Raw genomic sequence first — 25493 nt, 5'->3', positions numbered from 1 at the left:
TTCGTGAATAAATCACATCACTCAGGGCCAATCAGATTGCAAGGATCAACTGTGATTTCCAAGTGGATGTAGTAAAGGCTGAAATCAGGGCAGTTGATAGCCAATCATATTTGAGAATTTTGTTATAGTTATGATTAAGGGTTTTACAAGTTGATGACACTTGTACCTTTCCTATTAAAATTCTGTACGTAGCACGGTAAAACAAGAATGACAGAAGGAAAAAATATATATCAGTTATACCTTCACGGGTCTTTAAAGGGGTGTTAGAATAGCTAACTGAAACTGAAGTTTATAAAAAGGTATTTATTCATACATTAAATAATGACTTTATCACAAGAGTTATTAATAAGGTTAATAAATCCCTAACTCAGTTGTTGAAACTAGGTTTTTTTTGTTTTGTGAACCAACCGAAGTTAAGTGCGTTTCTTTAGAAAACAGTTTACAAAAAAACAAGTGTAAACAATATTGGTTGGTTTACCAATAAAGTACCTAATTGTTTTATACAGACTACTGATGAGATAAAAGGGTTCTTCTCTGAATAAAAAAGGCAATCATAAAAAAAATGAAAACAAAACGATAACTGGGAATCCAGAGCAATGTCTGCTGCCGGTGAACGGAAATAACTGTCTTATTATAAAAGCCCATATTAGGTGACGGCAATTCTAGTAGTTGTCATCAAACGAGATTCTACTAAGCTCTGATCAAGACAAAAATATATATAATCCTACTGCAAACTGTTTAAGATAAAATCAATCTTACAGGGATATATGGTGTCGGAGAGGTACTGCTCTATCTACTCAAAACTATTTCAAGTATTTGACTAACTTCTATTCCTTTCACACAAAAGACTCCAACGGCCGGAGCGCAACTTAAAGGTCACTTTCAGTACAAATACGTCCTCCCTTGTGAATATAAATAGTGCTTGAACTTCATAAAAAAAAAAAAACGAAGGAAAAGTTACACATTTATGAAGTCATGATCTTCTTACGAGGTGTGGTCGAGAGGTGTAGAGATCTTCCACTTAGAACTTAGAAAATCATACAAGAGTAAGTGGAAAACATACAGTTAACAAATGTAAAATGTTTAGTAGGATCCAAATTCTTGAATCTGGAGCTCTTCCTGTACTGATGCAGGTTGATCACAAGTCTTCTTCGTCAGACGAATTAACACTACAACAAATGGAAAAACGTAAGAAAATACACAGAAAATGCGTTTGCAAGTGCTGTACCGGATTATACTTGGCATGCAGTTAAAGGGTTGTGTCACGGCTGTCATGTTCATTTTGTTGTTCCAAAGAGTGTATTCGTACTCAATTACGTAATCATTTTCAAAACTTAAGGTCACCGGCTATTATTGCCAATAACCCGTCCGTATTCGTTAAGGGACTTATTAAAGTAAGCAAAGAAAATGCTCGAAAAAGACAAAAGTTTTGTGTCAACTTACGACATTTTCCTTACAGGTTTTCTAAACTAACGAAGGATTTACGACGATGCATTCATGCCCTTAAAGCGTGAAATCTAGTAAAATTGAGGCTCTCTATTGGCATATACGAGCGTCATTTTCTTCGGGTGTTTTCCAACAAATCTTCAGCTGATTGTCACATATCAAGAATTTGTTTGCGTGGTAACGCTACTTGCAAGCTTAAGCAACCACCATGACGACAGAAACTCGAAAATCTAGGATCGTTGCCTCGTCAAAAGCGATCGCAGCGACTTTGATTTCATCGGAAAAACCCAGAGTCTCAAAAATCGCGTCAATTAGTTCCCGAGAACCAATACAAAATCATCCGCGAAATTAAAAGTTCTAGTACCTTTCATGCCACATAGTATTTTAAATCTTGCAGATCCAGTTGAAAACGAGAACGGTTCTGAAGGCGAGCTTCAAAGTGGATTTGGGGCGTGCAATCTTAGATAAAATCTTCATTAATGTTAAGGTGTCATTTCCTGTTATTGTTAAAAATCTGACCCGTTTTTGTCATAAACGGTGCGGGAAGGTTGGTACCCGAAATACTGCAAATCCTCTATTAAACACTCCTCTCTTTAGTAAGCCCCCTCCCCTCCCGCGCGCTTTTTAAGGTGAAGAAAATTTTTAGTCCCCCAGCCCTCTCCTTATATTCTTAAATGGTAGAGCCGTCAGCTATAAACAAACCTATTCCATGCACGCATCTCTCATTCTGTTAGTCAGGCTCGCGTGAAGCTCAATGCAATTCTATCGATTGAAGCGGTTGCTGCACACATACGGAGCCTAATGTAGTAAGATCGAAAGACTTCCTGAGGAGGTTTCATCGAGGTGGGAGAGAAACAGAACATCGTTTGAGCAGGTTTCTTTCAAGAAAATAAGGCATGTGCATGTCATAAGTTAAGAAAATGACGCCACAAAGAAGTTGTCTTGTATTCTTGGTAACCAGGCCACAGGACAAAAATTAATGGTTTTTGAGCGCAAAAAAATACCACTTTCCTTAATCGTATGAAGCTATAATTTGCACACCATTTACTTCAAGTACTTAACTGTCATACTAGCGAAAACAAAAATGATATTCATGGATTTGATCATAGTAGCACTTAAACGAGTCACGAGTGTAACTCTCCACGTGGACTGATAGGGTATAATTAATTTACGTGCTGAAAGTTCGGATTTGTCTTGATCTTAGGCTGCAAGACATCAAATTCACTCGACTGGGCTTTTCACCTCTGCGTTCTAGTTTTTATGGAGAATTGATACCATCATATTGGCTGAATTAAATAAACCCCCCTCCTCAATTGCAAACGTGCCTGGAATAAATAGGCCTCTAGAGGAGGGGGGGGGGGGTGGTTAAAAGAGGATTTACGGTTATAAACTTTTTAAAAAAGGAGCAAACAAAGCTGTTAGATAAAGAAAAAGTATGAACAAAATATATAATTTCAATGATATTTTGCTACAATCAATTGCCATGTACCTGAATGCATCTGAAGGGCTACTTCTCTCCATTTCCTGAAGGATGAAGTCTAGTGCTTGTTTCTTTTTTGCAGCACTGTCCATTGCCAAGTTCTGCGCAATGTCCAGAGGGCTTTCCAATTCTCTGTTAAACATTTTTTTCCAATTTAATTCTTTATAAAGTGGGAACAGCTTTTCGAATGCTCCTTTCGATGCCGATGCAACACAGTGATGCAAAGCAGTGTTCCTTTCCTGGTCAGCGTCTTGTACACTGATTTCTTTTTTTCGTCTTTTGAAGGTTGAAATGCAGCTTATATTTTGTCTCCTTATTGCCACTGACAGAGCGGACATTCCTGGAATTAACCCTTTGGCTGAGCGGTGGTCCTTGTCAAAGTCATCTGGAAGCTTACAGTTTAAGTCCACTTTTCGAACGACTATCAGGTGCTGCATTACATGAGGACTCATAGAGGGCAAGGAACACGCCTTTAAAAGTGCATTGTAGCCATGTTGGTCTTTTGTCTCCAACTCCCCAGATACAAAGCAATCGAGACTTTTTTTAACGTGTACCTCTGAAAGATCTTCTCGTTTTTTCATCTGTTTGCGTTGATTCCAAAGGTCAACAATACGTGCTGTGACGTCGTTAGTTCCCGCCATGTACAATGACATTTTTTCGGCGTCTTGATTTCTTGAAGTGGAGGTTCTACGCTGGTGACTGGTATTAGAATCGCTGTTACTTGTAACATCATCAGCACTGTACGTATCTGGTACATTCGGCCACTCTGTGTTCTCCCGTTGTATGGAACACGTGCTTGTTTGGCTGCTAGCATTAGATATGGTTTCTACATCTTCAACAGTTTCTTCATGAACAGAAGATGTAGATGCCCTCTGTGTGATCTCTTTGTTCTTTGACATAATCTCTTGACCTTGACTAGAATGAGAGGGGCTAGTACTTTTCTGGCTACTTTCACTTTGGAATTCCTTTTTCTTTTTCTTGCTCACTTTTGAATGTCCGTTTTCCGAAGTGGATTCATCATTTTTACTTCCCTTTCTGTTACGCTCTTCACTGCTTTCGCTCCTACTTTTCTTCTTTTTTACTTTCTTGCCACTCGACGTCTCTCCGCCGTTCTCGTTAACAACATATACGTCACGTATATCATGTAGAGAAGACGTGAACATCATGTGCTTGTCATTTTCCCTCCTCAGCATGCTGTCGCCACCAGTACGAATGGGGTTTCTGCTTTTCTGGTCACTTCCAGTCTGGAGTTCCTTTTTCCTTTCCTTTTCTCCTTTTGATTGTTCTGTTTCCGAAATGGCGTTACCGTGTTCATTCCAATTGCTGTTACTTTCTCCTCTGTCATTGAAGATTGACTTTTTTCTTTCCCCTTGCCTGCCATTACATGAGTCTCCGCCTGTGCCTGCCTTTTCAAACGTTTTTTTGACACCCTGTTCGTCGCGCGTTTGGTTTTTTTTCTGGCCAAAGAAATCATCAATTGAATTAGGTGATTCTTGACGAGACTTGTTTGAGGGAAGAAGAGACGATGTTAGACCGGTGAATTCTTGAGGAGATTTCTTTACACTCGAACATTCCTGACGATATGGCCCTAAAGTCTCTTGCAAAGGCGTCTCAAGGCCATATATTCTATAAGGAGAACGGTTTGCACTGATGGGTTCTTTGATCCCTGGTTCTCTTCTTAGCAGTGGTTGGGAGGACGTTCCTACATCCACAGTTTCTTGACCCTTTGTGCTGAGAGATCCTTGTTCAAACTCTCTTGTACTTGTACTGAGGTGTTGCTGATGATCAACAAGGATACTTTCGTCCGCTTTTGTGGCGTTTCCAGATACGTTTATTTCAACAGCTGCATTAAATTCTTCCAGAATCATGCTATCTTCTTTCGAGAAGGATGCCTCGATCACAATCCACCGTAAATGATGTCTTCTAGGATCAGCGGCTGATAAAATGGAAAACCGACCACATCTGTTGCTCATTTGGGAGGTGAGGCAAATTCCATTGTGCGAAGCTATGGTCGCCAGAGTCAGCCCGGGCCACCTTTCTATTGCATCTTTAGCACTAGTGATGAAAATGATCTTTTCTTGGGTTGCGCAATAGGCTGATTCCAAAAGCATCGCATTCCTGAGACTCCGATTTGCAACAGAAGCACAGTATGATAAAATAAGAACTGAAATTTTTTTCTTGGAACCGGACTCCTTACTTTCGTAGTTCTGGAGGTCAAGTGTCCGGAGGTCAAGTTCCTCAACAATTTTTGAGGGGGAGAACTGGTCGTCACAATCCTCTGGTCGGTCGTATCCAATCTGTCCTTTGAAGTAATTCTCATGGCCTTCAGTGTTGACAAAGCTGCGGAGGTGGCCCAAGATGATTTCCTCCTCGATAACCTTTGGCAGTTCACTAGCAAGTGGTCGTTCCTCCAGAAAGCTATCTTTTTTCCATACAAAAATAGTCGGACGTACGAGATCCTTGATCCAGTCGTTGTATTGGACTTTGTGAAAATGGAAGCGATTGCATTTCACTACCCATAAATCAGCTTTGTCGCAATCGTCGTTGAAGCGTAAGTCTTCCCAACACGGCCATGGTCGATAAAACACTTCCTTTTCCACCGTACTTTTGACATTCAACAAAACAGCAGCATAAACCTGGGTCTTCGCAAATGGCCTGACCGATCTAGGGACACTTCTGAGAAAACCTAGAATGCCATAACTCTTAAACGGGCTGTCACCAAACAACTTAGCGGGGCCTGTATACGAATACAGGGGAAACTGTTGGCCCTCGGGCTGATCCTTTAAAGGATGTGGCTCGTACTGTATTCTTTCATCGGGTGGATTGCCCTTTCCGCTTGCAATCTTCTGAAGGTGAGTGAGAGGTTTTAAGAAAGAACATCTTTCCATCTTCATCACTCCATTCTCATCTCTGACAACGCTCTGACCTGTTGTTGTTCCTTGGTCTGACCTCAACACTGCTTCGGACATCAAGGCCACATTGTCATCAATCACAAAAATGTATTCCAGCTTTAGAGCAAATGCAATTTTCTGAATAAACAACCTCGCGTAACCCACACCTCCTTCACTAGGTCCAAGTTCGCAGTTCGGTAGTTCATCTGGCAGCTGAAATATTGCAATCACCTTCCCCCAGGTAGATTTGTAGGCCTGGAACATTTCACTTCGAACCACAGCAACTTGCAGATAACGAGCTACTTGGTTTTCTTCTTGCATCACGTGATGATAGTTTAGAAGACACTTTCGCGGATCCTGTCTGTGCGAGGGATGGAATATCCAATAAGACAGCGAGGTCACTCCTGGGCAGTTGAACTCCGTCCTAGACCATTCCACTGACCTAAAACTCCGGAGATGTTCTCGCAGGTAATTGTATGCTAGATTGCTGGTGGGAATTGAACAAGTGACCGTTACCGGAGTGCCATCTATGCTTACCTCAAGCGTTTCCAAAACTGGCCGCTCTCCTTGACGTAGTCTTCCGCACTCAACACAGTTCTCAAAATGGTACCAATGCCATGCGCGAACACCATCTGCACAATTTCCTGATAGCAATTTCTGATAATTGAGAATTGACTTGATTGAATTCTGGTTTTCTCGTTTCATGAGAAAGAAGGGATTATCTTCGACGTCGTGAGTGTAGAAGAGCCCTCCAATTGAATACTTCCCCTTCCCCACTGCTTTTTCAGAAAGGCTGGGAGAATTCTCGATCGTCTTCCAATAGGGAAAGTGCCAGTCTTCGTCACTGTTGACGCTGCTTTCCATTGTCTCGTCAAGAGAATCGTATTGTGCGTGGGGATAAAAGCTGCCTTCATCTTCTATTCCAAGGATTTCTTCTCTAAGCTGTTTAATGAGGCAAAGATAGGCACCCGTCTTGCCGATCTGAGGCTCAGCTTGGAGAAGGATTCTGTTGCAATGTGTCTTCTTGTTGCCGTAATCATAACTATCCTTATGAGCTTCATAGTCCAACCAACGTAGTGAAGATGATTTTCGCTCCCATTTACTTTTGGAGGTTGACATGTACCGATCAGCTCTGGTACAAGAAATTGCGCTCATAGCTGGGGAAAGTTTCAATGATTTACCAAGCCTTTTGAAAAGCTCTCTTCCAACCAACACATAAGGAGTGTACTGATTACGCGATTCTCGGATTGACGCTTTTGCATATCGGCACATTCTTCCAAGTTCTTGAATGACAGTTGACAAAAAAACTGGTGAGCCCTCATTGAATTCCCGATTGCTGTCATAGCTTAGTCGAAGGTCAAGGCAATCGAAGCTATGGGGAAATGTGTCCCCCATACGTCCTTTTTCAACCAGGATGAGGACGCACGCCAAGTTTTCTAAGTCTTCATACTGAGTGATTGACTTATGCACGTGCTGACAATTGATACACCTCTTGTGGCCGAGGCGTAGCTCAAGCTTACTGCAAGGGCAGTCAAATTTAAACTGGCATTCCCTTGGTTGGAGCTTAAGGAAGAAAGGACTTGATGATTTCATTAGCTGATTCTTGATTTGGATTCCGCCATAATCTCTTATGATCTCAAATGATTTGTCCAAGGAAGACAGTTTCCTGGCCAATCTAAGGGTGTGGTAGAACTGATCGGCGGTTTCCATGCTTTTTGCTCGTACAATTTTCATTTTACCCGATTCCCCTTCACCACTCTCGATTAGGCTTTGTACAAGGAATCCTGTTTCGTACTTTCGGATAACACCCCTCCAGATTTCAATCATCTTGTGGCAGTTGTTTTGTTGTAGTGACGCTTTGATCTCTTTTACAATACCTTTCGTGCGGGGATCTTCCATGATCGTTTGTAGACCTTCCCGAGACAAGTGCATTAGACAGGCAACAAATTCTGTTTCTAACTTTTCATTAGAGTCCAGTTTACTAGGTGATCTGTTTTGTTTTTGGGATCTTGAGATTATTTTCACATTCGTTTTGAAAGTTTCTTTTTCCTTGTTGCAAATTTCTCTCACAACCAATTCAAAGGCTTCGTGATGAATGTACTTTGCGTTGTTCTTGAGCTCTTCTCTGAAAGAGCGAACCTTTTCACTGAACTGATCAGTGGGAGATTCTCCCGTGCCACTGATAAGTGCCTGTCGGATTTTGTCATCGCTGTTGTATGTGCCAACTAGGAGAATGTAGTAGCAGTACTCCGCGCATAGAAGGGCATCTATCTTGAGAGATGATGAGTCGGGTGTGCACCGCTTGTTTTGTCTTTTTGCCGTGTTCACCATCTCTTGAAATAACTTGTCCTGACGAATCTTTTGATCACTCCTTTTACAACAGTTCATGGTACTTAGATAGTAGTTTAAACTCATGTACTGTTGTTCAACAGAGTCAACTTCTGCTGGTCCACATTGATCAATGTAAAATTCGAATGAAACGCGACCCAAGTTGTGTTTGGCTTGCATTATAGACACACCACATTTTCTTTCAATTCTAGCTGCTTGCAGCAAAACGTTATCTTTGTCGTCGACTGCTAAATAGAGATCTCTCCTTTCACTACAAGAAAATGCCGCAACTCCAACGCCAAAGTCCAACTTTACCTCAAACTTAGCTGATTCCTGAGGGTGGACAATGGTTTCCAGCATTCCGTTCGAGTCTCCCTTTAGTGTGCGGACCATGTCTTCGTTTAAAATGGCCTTGATTGTCACGATACCGTGACTCCCCTTTACAAGAAAGTCAGTGGTATCACGTTTATTGTATACGACGCCCAGTTTCCCCTCCGTGGAAACATGAAGGTATCGCGGCTGTGGAGAAAGTTCGACAGTTAATGTCGACTTGAGTTTCATTCGCATTCCCTTTTCAAAGTTCTTCAGCTCTACCTCCGACCAGTGGACAACATGAAGTTCTACCTCCTTGAAAGTTGGTTTTACAAAGTCATGTACTCCAATCTCAGGCTCACGTTCTAAGACCATAAGTTCGCAAGCTTCGTAAAGATTGTTTCGTATGGTAGAGATTCTCTCGTATGCAATAAGGCAACGGACTTCAGGAAGGCGGGAGTTCTGCGTTAAAATGTTGAAAGGTGTTGCTGAGATTTGAACTACGACCACATTTCTGGGTGAGTTATCTTTACACCATTCATTGATGAACAGATTATGTGCCGATGGTTTCTGGACTTTGTCCCTTGTGATTCCCCAGTGGCACTCATCAGCAATAATGGTAAAAAGAGTTCTTGGGTTTGCATGAACGTCTTTTCTTAGCTTTTCAAAATGCTTGTCATTTTCCGCGCTGCGAACATACATGAACATTCTCTTCTTTCCATTCGACTCTTTACGTGACTTCAATTCTTCATTCGATAGAACACCAGCGCCCGGATGACATATCCTTTTCTCAGTCTGATCGCTAAGCATCCGGTACCTTGCTGTGTAGACTGCAAACTCTACGTCGTCGAAAGCGTCGCTCAGCTTAGCGATGTTGTGGTAATGCCACATTATTGTGTCAATTCGTTTCTTCAGAATCGTTGCCATTTCTATCTGTGATGGATAATAGCACGGCTTCTCAGGAGTTGCCTCTTCCACTTCGTTAATATCTTCTTCGTCATCTAACGGGTATGTATCGTCCACAAAGACATCTTGCCTCTCTTCGGTTTCCTCGGCGCTCTCAAACTCAAACTCTTCGCACAAAGCAATGTCGGCAGCAATATACTGACTAATCTTTCTCCGTAGCTCACCAGATGGGTCCAACTCGTTGTTAACAAGGACGTCAGCACTTGTGATGCCAACACTCCCTTCCGGAGGGAAAAGAGAGATGAATTCTCCAGTGCTGTGAAAGTTTGAGCATTCTTCGCGCACTTTCGATAAACAAGTTTTGTCGTCGTTAAACCACCTTTTTCGCTTGCGGTTCCACCTTTGCAACTCATTCCACAAAGTTGGGGTAGGATCGAGGAGTTCAAGAAACTTTTGTGAGTCCCTATCCGAGATTGCATCAACAATTTCCGTCAGAAAGTCGACAAAAAAAGAGCTATCTACAAAATCTGGAGCCTGCCAGTAGTCTCCTCCCGGCGGAGTAATGCACTCTGTGTTTTCGGAAATGGAAAAATGGACCACGACTGGGCTTGTCTCGTCAGGAATGGCATCACCTGCAAACAATTACGGTTGTGGTAACTGTCATTATACTGTTGTACTAGACCTCGAGCAGTTTCTCTTTTTATTCAAATTTCTTAGGGAGTGCACGCGCGCGAGAAACGAGGGCGGCAGCTCGAGAAACATTGCATTTAATTGAAAGAGCCCTGGCCTCAAATAACCTCCGCACCTTGAAGTAAAAAGTCAATAAGCGCCGCGGCGCTATTTCGAATAAATACAAATTTCTAGTGCATTCAACCAAGAGATTTAAACCTACTCAAGCGAGAGTGCCTTAATACGGCAAAAATCAAAATTTTTAATGTTGATTATCATAGCTGATGTTTTTTGCTTCTTGGCTGTCCAAGCGGCGCAGTACAATTAATGCTCGCAGAGTCTTGACACTCCCAATAAATGATTAAAAGCAAGAGCCATATTATGGTTCTTATTAAAAGCTATTATCTAAGTATTAAACTTCAGTCAATGTAAATTCGCGCACACTAGTCCCGATTTGCTGGTTTGGTAAGGAGCTTAGTAGCAGTATAGTACTTAATACAATTATTTAATAAAGATTTCAAAGCAATGCTTATAAGCGAATTCCCAGACAGCGAGCTGCCTCTTATTTTACTTTGCAAAGTTACTGCACGCGAAAGTCCTAAGCAAGCGTAACGTAAAGTTGTGGTTTGCAATCGCGCTGGCTGAGATAAGAACTTGACAGATTTTAAGAGAAAAGGCGGACTGCCAACAGGCTAGGGAATTCCACAACTTATTTTTCTAAAGTTTCAGCCATTTTGCAGCACATCCTTCATATAAAGATTTTCGTCCCCTCGAATTTCAGGAGGGGGACATTGGGGGGTGCCCAATACCGCAATACCGTACGAAAAATTGGCAAATACCAAAATACCGTGTCGAAAATGGACGAAATACCGATAGCGCATTTGTGATCGGTGACGCTTGCTTAATGTTGTATCCATTTCTCGTTTTTTTATCTGAGCTTGTATACACCAGAAATCAACCTCAACCTTTGCGAGAAAACGTGAGAAGATCTTGAACTGACCGGTACAAAGATCAAAAAGCCGGGTCATTGGATATTCTACCAATTTTACCATAGAGTGACTGTCAGAAATTGTGTATTCATTTATTCCAAATATTGACCTACATTAGACAGGAGAGGCCAAATGAACACTACGGCAATACCGTGAAGGTTCTTCTCTTACCGAATACCGTTAGCCAGAAGGATGAAAAACCGCACACTGCGGGACTGGATGATACCGCAATACCGCACCCTAAAATCAAAATTACCGAAATACCGCTTGAAAAAAAGCTCAATACCGTAAACCCCCATGTCCCCCTCTTTCCGTTTTCATTACTTGAGGGAGGCACTTACTAAAGGGCAGTGTCCTTTCGATGAAATCGATAAGAATATTGTATTTTTCGAAAGACTGCGGCGGCACATATTGATTTTCGACTTGAAGGTGCGAAGCTTATTTGAGGGCCGTGCTTTTTCGATGAAATGCATTAGAATATTGTGTTTTTGAAAGAGCGCCAGGGTGCTTATTTATATCAGAAACACTTGTGAAAGCAAAACCTCAACCACAAACCCCGGGGGGAGCTCCACATATGAAAGTGGTGGGGATGCTCGTCGTCTCGCTTAGGGGTGTTAATTTCGGATTTTGGTCCCATTTAGGGTGTTCTGGGCAAAACGCCATCATATTTAGCCGTGAAGGTCTCGTTTAGGGTTGCACACGGCTGCTAAAGATCTGGAATCCATTCAAAGGCATCTCAGTGAAGATTGTCACAACCTGTCTTCTTGGTTTCGCGATAATGAGCTTGTCCTTAATCTAAAAAAGGGCAAAACTGAGTGTATGATCTTTGGTACTGAAAAAAGGCTTAATGCATTGAATAGAAGACAACTAGCCTTGACTGTAAACGGAACACTGATTAATACCACGTCGTCCTATAAATACTTGGGTGTAAATTTGGATTCATCCTTAAATCTCGAATCACATTTTGACAAAATGTATAAAAGAGCAGCTGGAAGATTTAATTTACAAGAGCAGTGCTGAGAAAATCTACAAAGCAATGATTACTGGGCTGCCTGTGCGGCCCAGTCATAAATTCGGTTTTCCGTCGTCGGTGTCAGAAAACGGTCATCCGGGGGAGGGAAAACACGAGAGTCTAGTACCAAGAAACGACGTTCTCACAAATGGTTTCATATGATTTTCTCTTGCACGGACCCTTGCACGGATACTTTTTGTACATCGTCTCCGCTCCCCCTGAAAAACCCACAAGGCGTTGCGAACCTGAAGAAGGCTATTTGCGTTGTTCGAAGCGATTCGATCATGGGAGTCACTCTATAATTTTTTTATTGTTCGAGTTTAAGTCAGTTAGATGATGTTGGCGCTGGGAAACTCAGAAAAATGCTCACGTTGCATACAAACCGACACGCCGTTCACCGTAGGTTCACACCAAAAGATGACTGTGAGCGTCAGGTTTGGAACGCCGGGGCCGCTTCGTGAACTCAAAGAGAGAATTATCGATCGATGTAGTACATGAGCAATTAATAAGCACAATTTATGAGCAAAGTATTTCACCGGTCGACGACACTATGGCTGAAGACTTGATTGTAAGCTGTCGTAGTCAGTGACGCGAACAACTCAGTTGCCCATGAATGTCAGATGAATGAATCCTGATGTTACGCACGTCCATTTTAGCGAGGGACGTGACAACTTTGCCATGTTAGAAGACTGGCTTTTCCTTTAAATATTTCCTTCTATTTAATTTGGAGGTCTAAATTTGGGATACTGAGGATAAAGAAGACACGGACATAAATAGGAACTCTGAGAATTTCGCACACAAGTTCAAGGCTTGACTTGAGGAAAATACATGAAAATAGGAGCTATTACTGACAAGGTTTGGTGACTGAGTGGAGCATACAAGTGTAGCCCACGTCGAGGTTTCAGGGGGATTGGTTTTGTTTGTATCTGTATCTTGCTAAGCTTTTATCATTAAATTTGTACATGATCTTCTGATTTTCGCCCATTCAGCAACCACGCCATATTGATGTCAGCATGAGCGAGTTCCAGAAACATGCCTTTGAAAATTTTCAGCTCTCGTGATGTTTCTTGATATTTCTTCTACCATTTTATGGAGATGTAAACTGAAGTCACCGCAAAATGGAAACTTAAAAAAGCGTATAATCCATTTATCTCGAAACATAATACACATGACTTATATAAATATAAGGGTCAATTATTGTTCATTGAGATGAATCGCTTGAAAAGAGAGACTTCGCTTGAAGTTGTGATCAGAAGTAAACAAAGTCGCAATACTGCGTCACGTTCAGTCTTTTTAATATCCAAGGACTGTGAATAGTGATTTCATATTTTTTAGCTGGCACAAAAACTTTGGAGGAGTTATAAAGCGGCATAGTTATCTTCCGTGAAGAAAAGTTAGTCATGGGTGAGACAAACAATGAACTGGAGCGAATTTTTAACTCCTATCGGTATCAGGTAAAAAATATGTTGTCGATCGTTTCATCTATTTACATTGTTTGAAGTGCGTGCTGATGAAAGCAACATGCGAGCGAGAAATCTTTAAACTTTTTTAGGTCACAAAATGCTAAGGATTTTATTCCTTTAAGTTAGAGAAAAATACCAAGAGGAAAATCTTAAAACTGAATATTTTTTATCTTGTGGAAAAAATAGTGCGTTTTCATGTAGACTGTAGACGGCAAATTACGATCGTCTATTTACTGCACGTCTCACAAACGTGCGAATTCTGAAGTTCAGAAGCCAACCGACGATTGTGTTTTTCGCTGCTGTCAATCATCTTTTCTTAACGGACCTCTTAGGAAACAAAACTTTACTTCACGGGTTCAAGATGTAATGTATCGATATTATTGTCTACCGGAAGTTGTGTTAGCGGAAGTTCTAGGTTACTGTAAACGTGCAAAGGATCATGGATATTTGTGTGGGCCATGCTTTCCGGGTGTCATGGCGGCCGAATAAAGTGTAGTTCCTTTTAAAGTTAAATCTGGGTTTATTACACGGCCATCCGGGCGTCATTGTTACATTGGCGACGAGGATTCAATTCGTTTTGTGAGGTAGTGGATGTTTTGGAAGTCATTTGTGCGGAAAGTCCTCGTATTTTGTCAGGAAGATGACGGACGACAGTGGAACCACTTCGAGTACAGCTTCAAGTTCACAAGCTTCGCCAACCGCGACGTTTGTTCCTCTACTTGATGTGGCCAGCCTTCCCCCCTTCAATCCAAAGGAAGATCCGAACACCCTTGCAGTTCGCTGGAAGTTGTGGAAACGCTCGTTTAATCTGTATTTGGTGGCAAAAGGGATTACGAAAGATGAACAGAAAACCGCATTGCTGTTGCATACTGGAGGGTTGAATTTTCAGGAGCTGTATTACACGTTATTGACCGGTACGGAAATCAAACCGTTCGCAGAGAGTATGGAGTTGTTGGATAACTATTTTGCACCGCAGTTAAACGTTCCATTTGAAAGGCATCAGTTTAGGCAAATGGAGCAAGCGTCAGGAGAGTCGGTGGATCGGTTTGTTTGTCGGTTGAGGCAGAAAGCGATCTTCTGCGAGTTTGAAAATGTTGATGAGGCAATAAGGGATCAGCTTATTGAGAGATGCAGGGACCCCAGACTTCGCCGTAAGTTCCTTGAGAAAACAAATGCTACTCTGAAGGATTTACAAGATTTGGCTCGTGTGCAGGAAGCAGTGAACATGCAGGTCAAGGCTATGGATCAGTCATCCGGTCAGGTGAATGCTGTTTCCGGCAAACCTCACAGCAAAGGAAAAGGAAAGGGGACAGCGCAGGGTAGAAACCGAGGAAATAAGCCTGGTAAACCGTCGGGTGGTTCTCAGGAGACAAAGGTAAAAGGCTGTTTTCGCTGTAATTACACTGACCATATGGCACGTGACCCGAATTGTCCTGCCCGTAGCAAGAAATGTAATTCATGTGGCGAGATTGGACATTTTGCAGTCTGTTGCAAAACAAAGGAACGCAAACGTCTTACAAGGGATGACGATCGAAGGAATAATACACGGGGTAGAGCCTATCAACTATCAGAGGATTCAGCCACTGGACAACAAGATTATTATGCATTTACAGTTGGAGTCAGTCAGCCTACAAGTGGTAGTGAAGTTGATTTGAAGGTTGGAGGAGTGACGTTACCAGGGGTACTTATTGATTCTGGAGCGTCGTGCAATGTGATTGATCAAGCAACCTGGGAAGTTTTGAAGAAGAAGAGTGTTCAGTGTGAGTCCAAGAAATCAAGCAAAAAGTTGTTTGCTTATGGACAGAAAGATCCTATTGAGGTGATTGGGACATTTGTGTCTGAGATTGTGTGCGAGATCAGTGGCAACAGTTGTGTGGACGAATTCACAGTGGTTAAAGGTCCAGGAAGATCTCTACTGGGAAAGAACACTGCTGACAAGTTGGGCGTGTTAAGGGTCGGTCCAGATGTGTGTTCATTAACTGTTGAAGGAAGTGATGCGGACATCCGTGAGAAGTATAGAGAGGTTTTTACGGGGGTTGGAAAGCTGAAGGATTTTCAGCTGAAATTACATGTAAGAGACGATGTCACGCCGGTTGCACAACCCGTACGGGGACTGCCATTTGGGTTAAGAGCCAAGGTTGACGAGAAGTTGGATGAGTTGTTAGCCAAAGACATCATCGAGGAGGTGTCACACAACTCAACTGAGTGGGTGTCGCCGTTGGTTGTTGTCGCGAAGACAGACGGTGACATTCGGATTTGCGTGGACATGCGCAGGGCGAATTCAGCAATAGAGAGGGAACGACACCCAATCCCTACAATTGAGGAAGTATTGTACGACCTTAATGGCTCAACTGTCTTCTCAAAGCTCGATCTCAAGTGGGGCTTTCACCAGGTGGAATTGGATGAAAAATCGCGTGAGATCAAGACGTTTGTGACACACCGTGGTTTGTACAGGTACAAACGTTTGATGTTCGGGGTAACATCGGCGCCTGAAAAGTACCAGAAAATCGTGGCGGATGTTTTGCATGGTTGCGAGGGAGTGGCTAATTTGGCAGATGATTTGATTGTGCATGGTTGTGGCATAAAGGAACACGACAGGAATTTGCATGCTGTACTGACCCGATTGAAAGAGAAAGGACTAACCTTGAATGGGGACAAATGCCAGTTTCGTCTTCCCAAGCTTACATTCTTCGGTCATGATCTGAGTAGACAAGGTGTTGCGCCCAGTGAAGAGAAAGTAGCTGCCATCTTGAACGCAAGCCCTCCACAAGATGCTTCACAGGTCAGATCATTTGTTCAGCTTGTACAGTATTCTGCAAAGTTTCTTCCCAACTTCGCGCAAGAAGCAGAACCACTCAGGAGCCTCCTGAGGAAGAATGAGCCTTTCATCTGGGGTGAAGCACAGGAAAGGTCATTCCAGAAGTTGAAACAGCTAGTTGCACAGGCCACTACGCTTGCATATTTCAGAGGAGACTGTAACACACGTATTATTGCCGATGCAGGTCCACAGGGTTTAGGTGCAGTGCTGACTCAACTTCAAGACGGCGAGTGGCGAGCAATCTCGTACGCGTCCAGAAACCTCACTGAAGTGGAGCGGAGATACAGCCAGACCGAGAAAGAGGCCCTTGCCCTAGTATGGGCTTGTGAGAGGTTCAACATTTATGTATACGGGCGCAAATTTGAACTTGAAACTGATCACAAGCCACTCGAGTGTATTTTTGGCAGGCTTTCAAAACCATCAGCACGTATCGAACGTTGGGTTCTGAGGTTGCAGGGGTATGACTACAGAGTTGTTTATCGGCCTGGCAAAGCGAATATCGCAGACTCTCTCTCAAGACTCAATCAATGTAACCTTAAAGACACAAGTGGGGAGGAATTTGACTTTGTCAAGGCAGTCGCTGAGGAAAGCTTACCTGTTGCCCTGACAGCGAAACAAGTCGAATTGGTTTCTGATAGTGACCCAGAAATTGCTAGCCTGAGACAGTACATTTTAAGTGGGGACTGGTCTCAATGTAGGATGACAGCTTATGTGTGTGTCAAGGATGAATTGTGTGTGTTAGGCAAACTTGTTTTGCGAGGTACGAGAATTGTTGTTCCGAAGGCTTTACGGGGAGAAGTCTTGCGTCTTGCCCACGAGGGACATCAGGGCATCGTAAAAATGAAGGCACGTTTAAGGACAAAGGTTTGGTGGCCAAAGATTGACTCAGACGCAGAGCAGGTGTATAAGTCTTGTCATGGTTGCCAAGTCGTAGGTGAATTCCAGGTTCCTGAGCCCATGAAGAGAGTGAAGCCGCCTACTGGACCCTGGCAAGACATAGCCATAGACCTGATGGGCCCCCTTCCCACTGGAGAAAGTTTGCTCGTAGTCGTAGACTATTACAGTAGATTCTACGAGGTAGCGATCATGTGCTCAACAGCAGCTAAGAGAGTGGTGGATGTACTGACACAGATATTCTCCAGATATGGATTTCCATTTACACTCACGTCTGACAATGGTCCTCAGTTTTGCTCTGCGGTGTGAGAGAAGTTTCTCTCTGATAACGGAATCGAACACTTAACTTCCCCACCGCTGTGGCCGCAGGCCAATGGACATGTTGAGAGACAGAACAGAACTCTGCTTAAGACTTTAAAAGTTGCTCACGTCGAGGGCAAAAACTGGCGTGAAGAACTGCAGAAGTTTCTGCTAGCATATAGAACAACACCGCAAACAAGCACTGGTGTTACTCCTGCTTTCCTTATGTTTGGCAGAGAGTTGAAAACCAAACTTCCAGAGTTGAGGCGCGCTGGTAACCTGTTGGACGAGGGGGTCAGAGATCGTGACTGGAATCACAAGTTCGCCCACAAGGAACATGCGGACAACAAGCGGGGTGCAGCCGAAAGCCCTGTAGTGCCTGGAGATCTGGTTTTACTGAAGAACACGAAAACGTCTGGCAAGCTAGAAGCAAATTTCGAGAGTGAGCCATACACAGTGCAGACTAAGGAAGGCAGTGAGGTGACTGTTAGGTCAAAGGAGGGTGTGGAATACAGGCGGAACAGTTCATTTGTTAAGCGGTACAACCCACCAGGGGAATCCCCAGAAGCCACAGAGGCCGCTTCCCAAGAAGCACCCAATACTCTTCCACCGGAAGAGAGTATAGCGACATCAAGACCAAGACGGACTGTCAGAATGCCGGAGAAGTACAAGGACTATGTACTTTATGAACTGAACTCTGTTGACACGTTGGACTTATGTTGAAGTCTGTTAGATTTGATTTCATGTTATTAGATTTTATTGAACAGTCTTATTGAGATAACTCAATGCGAGCAGAACAGTTTTCATACAGATTTATTTTTCGTTGTTAAGTGCCTTATTGACTTTTTCTCGTAGTCTGTTTGTTTCTAAAGAAAGGAAGGGATGTAATGTATCGATATTATTGTCTACCGGAAGTTGTGTTAGCGGAAGTTCTCGGTTACTGTAAACGTGCAAAGGATCATGGATATTTGTGTGGGCCATGCTTTCCGGGTGTCATGGCGGCCGAATAAAGTGTAGTTCCTTTTAAAGTTAAATTTGGGTTTATTACACGGCCATCCGGGCGTCATTGTTACACAAGAGGTCATGGTTTGTGATTTGTGAATTTCGATCCGTTTTGTGTTTTTCTGTTTCAAGGTTCGTCGCTTGTGATCGTAATTATGATTGACTTCAGCGAAAAACACAATTGTGAAGGTGGCTTTTGTTTGTGAGAAGAATGTTTGTGAAAAGCGCAGCAAAGTCTCAGTGCAGTCAGAGGCCCCCGGATCAGGCGGGATCAATGGACAGTTGGCTGTCTGTTTTAGTATACTTCTGGTGTTCATACAATACAATATTTCTGCCTAGTGTAAATCAGCTCCGTCCGTCGCACTTTATGCTCGTAGAACGACAACAATTTTTGGAATTTCCGGTTACGTCAAATTAGTCACGTTATACTGTCACGCTATATTTGGAGCACAGAGGGATTGGGGGAGGGGTGCGTGAAAATAATGCAAATCGTTTCCTGCTTAGAATTAATGGCTAACTTGTTTATTTTATTCATAATGGTGGAATTTAAAAGTTATTATACAGCCCTCACTTAAAAATGGTACTCCTTTTTTTTTGGTTACGAAAGTCTTTCAAAAGGGTACAATGTTCTGAATGAGTTTATCTTTCAGTCTCATATGAGATTCTGTCTCATGAAATGGTCGGCGACAAAGTTTTGTTATAGCCTGAGTGTGTGTAGCCGCCCCCTCCCCTCAGAAAAAATAGCCCCTTTGCAGCCCAGTTAAAAATCACCTTTCGGCGATTCTAGTTCAACCTGTTTTTACGTATTCTTAGGTTGCACGTGACGTCACCAAAAATCAAACTAAGAAACTATCGATTCTTCTGAGTTTCTACTTTCACGAGGTATTACAGTACCTAAACATCTTTACATAAACAAATTTTTGTTTCGAAAGGGTTTTTCGTTTTGCGAGAGAGGACGCTTGAATTTCCAGGCTTTTGCGTGACGCGGCATTTAGCTGGCGGCCGGGAAAGCTCTTATGTGGGTTAAAAACATTACCGATTTTGGGAGATTTTGCAATCTAAACATTCCTTGTCTCAGAATAGATGTTACTGTAATCTTTATGAGTTCCTCAAGCAAAGAATTCACGCATTAGTAGGAAAACTCGAAAACAGATGTTTCTGAAAAGGACACCAACATGGCGTTTCCATACAAAGCTTTATAAATTTAGGTAAACCGTTTTCCCCAATATCTCGCATTTGAAATATTTCACGGACCTGATTCTTGGCAAGGGTTTTTGTATATTTATCTTTTTTCATTTCCCAGATTCTAGTCCTTCTCTATTGAATGGTTTGCATTTTTATTTTTCATTGGGTGACTGTGCAAGCCGAGAATTGTGGAATTTTGGGTCTCTGTTGGTCACGTTCCCGTAAGAGTCGAATTGAAATCTTTGAACGTCGAAGTCAGAAAGTCATTGGTGGATATTATCAAGTCCAGACAGTGGAGAGTTTAATAACGAGACAGTCCTGCCAGCTTGTGTTTGATTGTCTTCAGGATAACGTCTGTACCCCTTTTAAAGGATATTTTACAAACATTGAACACAACATTAACACTAGAAACAATGGGTGTTCACTAAAACTTCCCAAAGCCAAATAAGAATTTGGACGGAGAAGTTTTGCGTTTCAAGGGGCTCTAGTTTACAATACTTTACCTCGGCATTTAAGAAATTTAAATTCTAGGTTTCTTTTTATGAGTAATTTAAAAGAGGTTTTTCAATAGTAATCCCTAATTCAAAACTCTTTTCAGTTTTGTAAGTCGATGATTTTTACAGATTTCGATTTTGAAATCTTAGATTTCTTAATGTTATTTTATTTTATTTTCCTTTTTCGATTTTCTTCTTTATTTTTTTAGCTGTTTATGAGATAATTACAGGGCCCTTTTGATAACAGTTCTTCTCATCAGAACTGATAGGTTATCCTGTATAAATATTCGCGTTATTATTATTGTTATAATTATATTTGATATGTGTATTTTTAATTCGATTTATTTACTCCATTCATATAATCCAAGTTTTCTCATTTGTCTGTGTTTTAACATGGTCTCTTTTAGAGACCTAAAAAAGCTTGGGCCACGCCCAGATCGGTCTGCTTTAGGGGTTTAATTCAAAATTTCCGATGAGCATCCCCACCCCTTTCATATGCGGAGTCCCCCCCCCGGGCCACAAACCAGTGAGGGTCAGCCGGATCAGTAAACTGATCCTTACGGCAGGAAGAGCGATGGAAAAAACACAGAAAGAAAACAAAAATAAAGTGGTGAATTATGTTTGCCCAATATTTCGGTTTGCAACACAAACCTTGAACAGGGGCTATAAGAGAAAAATGTTTCTGTAAAAGAAAAATGCTCATTTATATCCGACTATAATTGATGGCGGCGCTCTTTTAAGTATATGCAGTTGTGATAACACTGAGGGTTTTACTACATTCTAGCCTGCAGTGCAGTCGTTTTCTTTGAGCGCGCAATTTGCTCGCGAAAGCGCCATGTTGAAACTTCCTGAAGAGAGGAGGAGAGGGAGCGGGGAGGGGGCGGGGAGAGAGAAGAGAACACGCCGGCCCGAAAACACTGTGAAAATGAGAAACACCCCCTAATTAGACGCGCGTGACCGCTCTTTCGGAAATGAGTATCCGACAGTAACAAAACAACCAAACAGTGGCTCCAGTCTAAAGATTTGCATTGTCTTAAGAAAAACAAGCTGGAGTTTATCATTGTTTTTATCTTGACTGAGTCCCAATGCAATTCTCCACAGCTGATGAAGATTCAGTTTAAGCTGCAATTCATTCTTCTAAATTCATCTCTGTAAATCGCTACTAACGAGCTGGGCCCAGCGTGATACAACATTGCAGGAAAACATCACATTCTCGGACTAGAAAGAAAATCGCTCAGTTATTCAGATCCTAGAGGCACTTTGGACAAAAATAAAGAACCTAACAGCCTTATTTAGCGACAAAAAGAGCTTTACGCTTCAAAACAGGTCAAAGAAAACGCTTTTGCATCAGAGGGCAAATCATAAAGACCAGAAATTCAAAAACCACAGAAAATCAATAAGCGTGTCATGACCTCTCAGTGTGAGACAAGCGGGTAAAATCACATTTGCTCAGTCAAAAAATAGAACCCTCTAGAGCATAATCTACTCGCCAGAAAAAAAAAAACGTATTGGAACAAGCAGCATTTTGGCATGAGGTAAAAGTGGTGTGGGTTTTAGTACTGCGAGCAAATCTTGTCCTAATGACCAGTGTAGAAATCGTTTTCACTTTCTCATTGCGTAATACACGCGACATTCCCAGCCGCTCGAATTCCAAAAGACTGACGGAAACGGAATAAACAGTACCGAAGTGATGACGTCATAAAAATGAAATTTGTGAAATTATGGGATTTGTTATGATATTCTGAAAGAACAACATCCAAGACACCTACTTGCCAAAAATTAGCAATTAGGGGCAAATTGTCTCTGAGATATTAGCCCAGTTATGCTGTGACGACTCCATACATATCCTTCTAAATTTGGCTTGGTTCATAAGATTAGGAACCAGGTAAGATTTAGAAGGATTTGTATGGAGTCATCGGAGCATAACTGGGTTAATATCTCAGAGACAATCTGCTCCAAATTGCTAATTTTTGGCGAGTAGGCGTCTTGGACGTTGTTCTTTCGGAATATCTTAACAAATCCCATAATTTCACAAATTTCATTTTCTATGACGTCACACTTCGGTACTCTATATAGACTTACAGTTAATTGACAGGCACCAATCTACTTCCCTATGCCGCACCAATCAGGAGCTCCGTTTGTTAGCGTACGGAGTTTCCCAAAAGAACAATGATATCGGGCAGGCGTATTTTTTTCTCCCCTCCCCCTCCGCCCTTTCCTTCTTTCGCCCTCGCACCTACCGTAAGGGTTGCTATTTCTACTCTCCCCAAATCTTCCACTGTCATAAAATCAAAGATGGCGGCTACAACAATATTACGAACACTATCAAGGTTTCGCCCACCCAAAATACGCCTGCACTGCAGGCTAACTACATTGTTGGTTAATTTGCATTATATCTGAGGGCTTTAGTGCATTTGTGGTCAATTATTGCATTTGTGGCTTCAACACACAGCTTTATTGTTTCTCGTTTGTTATTGAATTTTAGATTATATTGGGCTTTGAAGTTTTTACTTTTTTTGAACAATAGTAACAATAACCAGCGTAGTTATTAAGACTTTTATATCAAGATGAAGAGTACAATTGAGAAGCCCGCGAAACCTATTTCTGTAATATTTCTACTTTAAACACTTCCAGTGATCAAAAGGACGCGCTGATGATCTACACAAACTCTCTAGGCACTTCATTGCACAATCCCGTGACGGTTGATTGAGTACAAGTGAAGATCCCGGGCATCGTTTAAAAAACGACTAAGGAAGCAGTTTTTGGCAGGGTATTCTGAAATCAGTCTTACCTTGGTCAGACATCTTTATTCTGCTCGAAAATTTCCATGACGGACAGTTGTTGTTTGCATTTTCACTCTTTGCTTGATCTTACTTTTTTATTCGTGACCTTTCCAGAAGAAAAGAGAAAACAACAACATAGGAATGTGAAGAATTCAGTCAGCAGTTGCTGTGTTTCACATGAACTTGCTTTTCTTAAAACACAGGAAAAAAAGGTGGACAACGCATCACACGAAAACACTGTCTTCTTCTCTTGTGCATTTTTACATTTCGATTCGTTCAAGGAACTAAGTTTACCCCCCACTGCCTCCATTCAGTAATTTATGTGAGTGATCGTAAGGTTTGTTTCAGTGGTTCGTTAATTCGTCCGCCAAAAAAGTTAAGTATAATAACGGGCGGAAAACAGCGTGCACTGTAAGCGTAATCTAGCATGTTTTCATAAATTTGGCTTTTCCTGCAGTCTATACGTGATAAATCGTTTTACTGTTGCAAAAACCGTTGCACTCGCACTCATCATATGCGGATCAGAATGCAAAACACAATATGCAAATGTGATAAGCAAATCCAATTCTCGTTTTAAAATGTATCCAGATAGGAGGTATACGCATTGCAGTTTTAACGTTAACTTCGGTTGGAAATTAAAGCAAATGTATACTTACACAGTATATGTACTCTAATAGAGCCTCTCTTCTCTTTTCAACTGACTGCACTGTAGCGGGTTTCAAGGTTTGCTTTCTGACTGATCATACACTAAAGGATTGGATATAAAAAGGGAGCAACTCGTTCAGTTTACTGAACAATGTAGCGACTACGTATTCTTGTAAAAGGCTTCGATAGAAAAACAAGATAACCACGCAAAAAGCGCTGCAAAGTTGTTGTGCTGTACCTGCAATTGCCGTCAGCCAGTTTGAAAGATTCACCGTTTGAGTCTCCTTCACCGGGGGGTAGTGAACAAAATTTTATACCGGGAGGCTCCGCCCTGAGGTCTAATCCCTACTATACCCCCATACCATTTCGAACAGAAAAGGTACCCCTTTTGTACAGCTTCCATTGAAAAATTGTACCCCTTTCACACAATAGTTGCATCCCCTTTAAATCCTGTTACCGTCTTTTGATTATGAATAAATCTCTAAGCTAGGAAGTCTTTTAGTCTTTTTCACCGCCATAAAATCCTCCTGTTAGCCCTTTGTGGTCCGCAATTCAAAGACCGCAATGACAGATTTTCACACATCCTTTTATATACTTCAACTATTGAAATCCCTTCCCTTTCATGTACCTGAAGTCTGGAAAAGCTACCCCTTTTAGGCGGAGCCTCCCCGTATGGGTTATAGGGAGTACCCCCGGGCTTTCTGCATGGATCGTCTTCTTAAGGTGATGTTACACAAGACGATTCGCAACATCGATTTTAGCGCAACACAGCATTACAGCATTGTTGCGACATTGCTTCGAATGGTTGTAACATTGTTCCAACATTGCAACGCTGTGTTGCGCTGAAAATCGTCGTTGCAAATCGTCTCGTGTAACATCATCTTTAGTTGTGAGAACTCAATATGAGATTAACGGTTTTTCTGGAAAACGAGAATCAACTAATTACAACAATAGAGTGTCATGCTCCAGCTATATTAGAAAGAGTCCGGAAATAACTGTCAAGTGACTCAGTCACGGGCTCAGTCATCCTATGAATAAATACGACCAATTATTTAGGATGTTTACTGAGTATGTTTACTAAGTATTGATCGCAGAGCGGTCCTCAAAGACCCTCTATGACAAAAAGGAATAACGAAAGTAACAATTTGCACGATAAACGTTTAAAAGCATCAGATCATTTATGAAAACAGGCATTTAATATTTTAAAAAAGGAATACAAGGAATTCACTTACCCGTGTCGCAGACGTATTTCAATTGTCTTTGATTAAAATAAACATAATAAATCAATGTAGGGTGAAGAACTTATTATTCATTTGTCAGTGTGTTAGGGATGCAGCCTCGTTCCCAGTCGTCCTCGGCGATTTCGGATGTGACGTCATCTGTCAAGCTTGTCGGGAAAATTCGCCTATCGCGCTATCGCGCTCGGTTCCAAGCCTCCTCTTGTTACTCGGATAGTGCGAACTGGCCTGGGTACGAGGCTGTCAGGGATGTGCTTTCAGTGCCAATAAAGGTGAATAACACAGGCAGCGTAGCAAATGTAGCTGAAAGAGACTTCTTCAACAAAGGCTTCTGTGGTTGTCCTCTGTGCTTTTACATTTAAGATTATGAATTAGTAAACAACATCTCTCTTGGAAACAACCATGTTAAAATTAAGGAGTTTAAGAAAACCCTGTGGCTATATGCCCGAAAACCGGGAAGGGTCTTAAAAAGACTAAATGCGCGGCAGTCAGAAATTGTTCTGGATTTTCTTCAAAAGATCCCTTTTTCTAATAGTTTGAAAGTATTCTATCTTCATTTAGAATTACCAAGCGATAAAGAAAACAGCAATGACCTCGTAGTTCAGCGGTTGTGGTTTGCGGGTATGGAGAAGAGACGC

General features: G+C 41.9%; 1 protein-coding gene across 1 annotated transcript; it reads right to left on the bottom strand.

The window, feature by feature from the left end:
• On the bottom strand, window positions 1-23874 carry LOC140928554 (uncharacterized). Its single transcript, XM_073378312.1, has 4 exons — window positions 23629-23874; window positions 22981-23078; window positions 2936-9995; window positions 1-1169 (listed from the first exon to the last, which is right to left on the bottom strand). The coding sequence occupies exons 2-4, from the start codon at window positions 22991-22993 to the stop codon at window positions 1139-1141; spliced, it is 7104 nt and encodes a 2367-aa protein (XP_073234413.1). The 5' UTR covers window positions 22994-23078; window positions 23629-23874; the 3' UTR covers window positions 1-1138.
• Between the last annotated feature and the right edge of the window lie 1619 nt (window positions 23875-25493).

This window comes from Porites lutea, chromosome 2, assembly GCF_958299795.1.
Source record: "Porites lutea chromosome 2, jaPorLute2.1, whole genome shotgun sequence".
NCBI lineage: Eukaryota > Metazoa > Cnidaria > Anthozoa > Scleractinia > Poritidae > Porites > Porites lutea.
The sequence above is the reverse complement of the archived record's forward strand: the minus strand, read 5'-3'. Positions and strand labels throughout refer to the sequence as shown.

Bases quoted from the DNA above. Each gene is read 5' to 3' on its own strand.
- LOC140928554 (XM_073378312.1), bottom strand. The intron at 1,170-2,935 runs GTACATGGCAAT...CATTTGTTGTAG, and splicing joins AGCCCTTCAGATGCATTCAG to TGTTAATTCGTCTGACGAAG.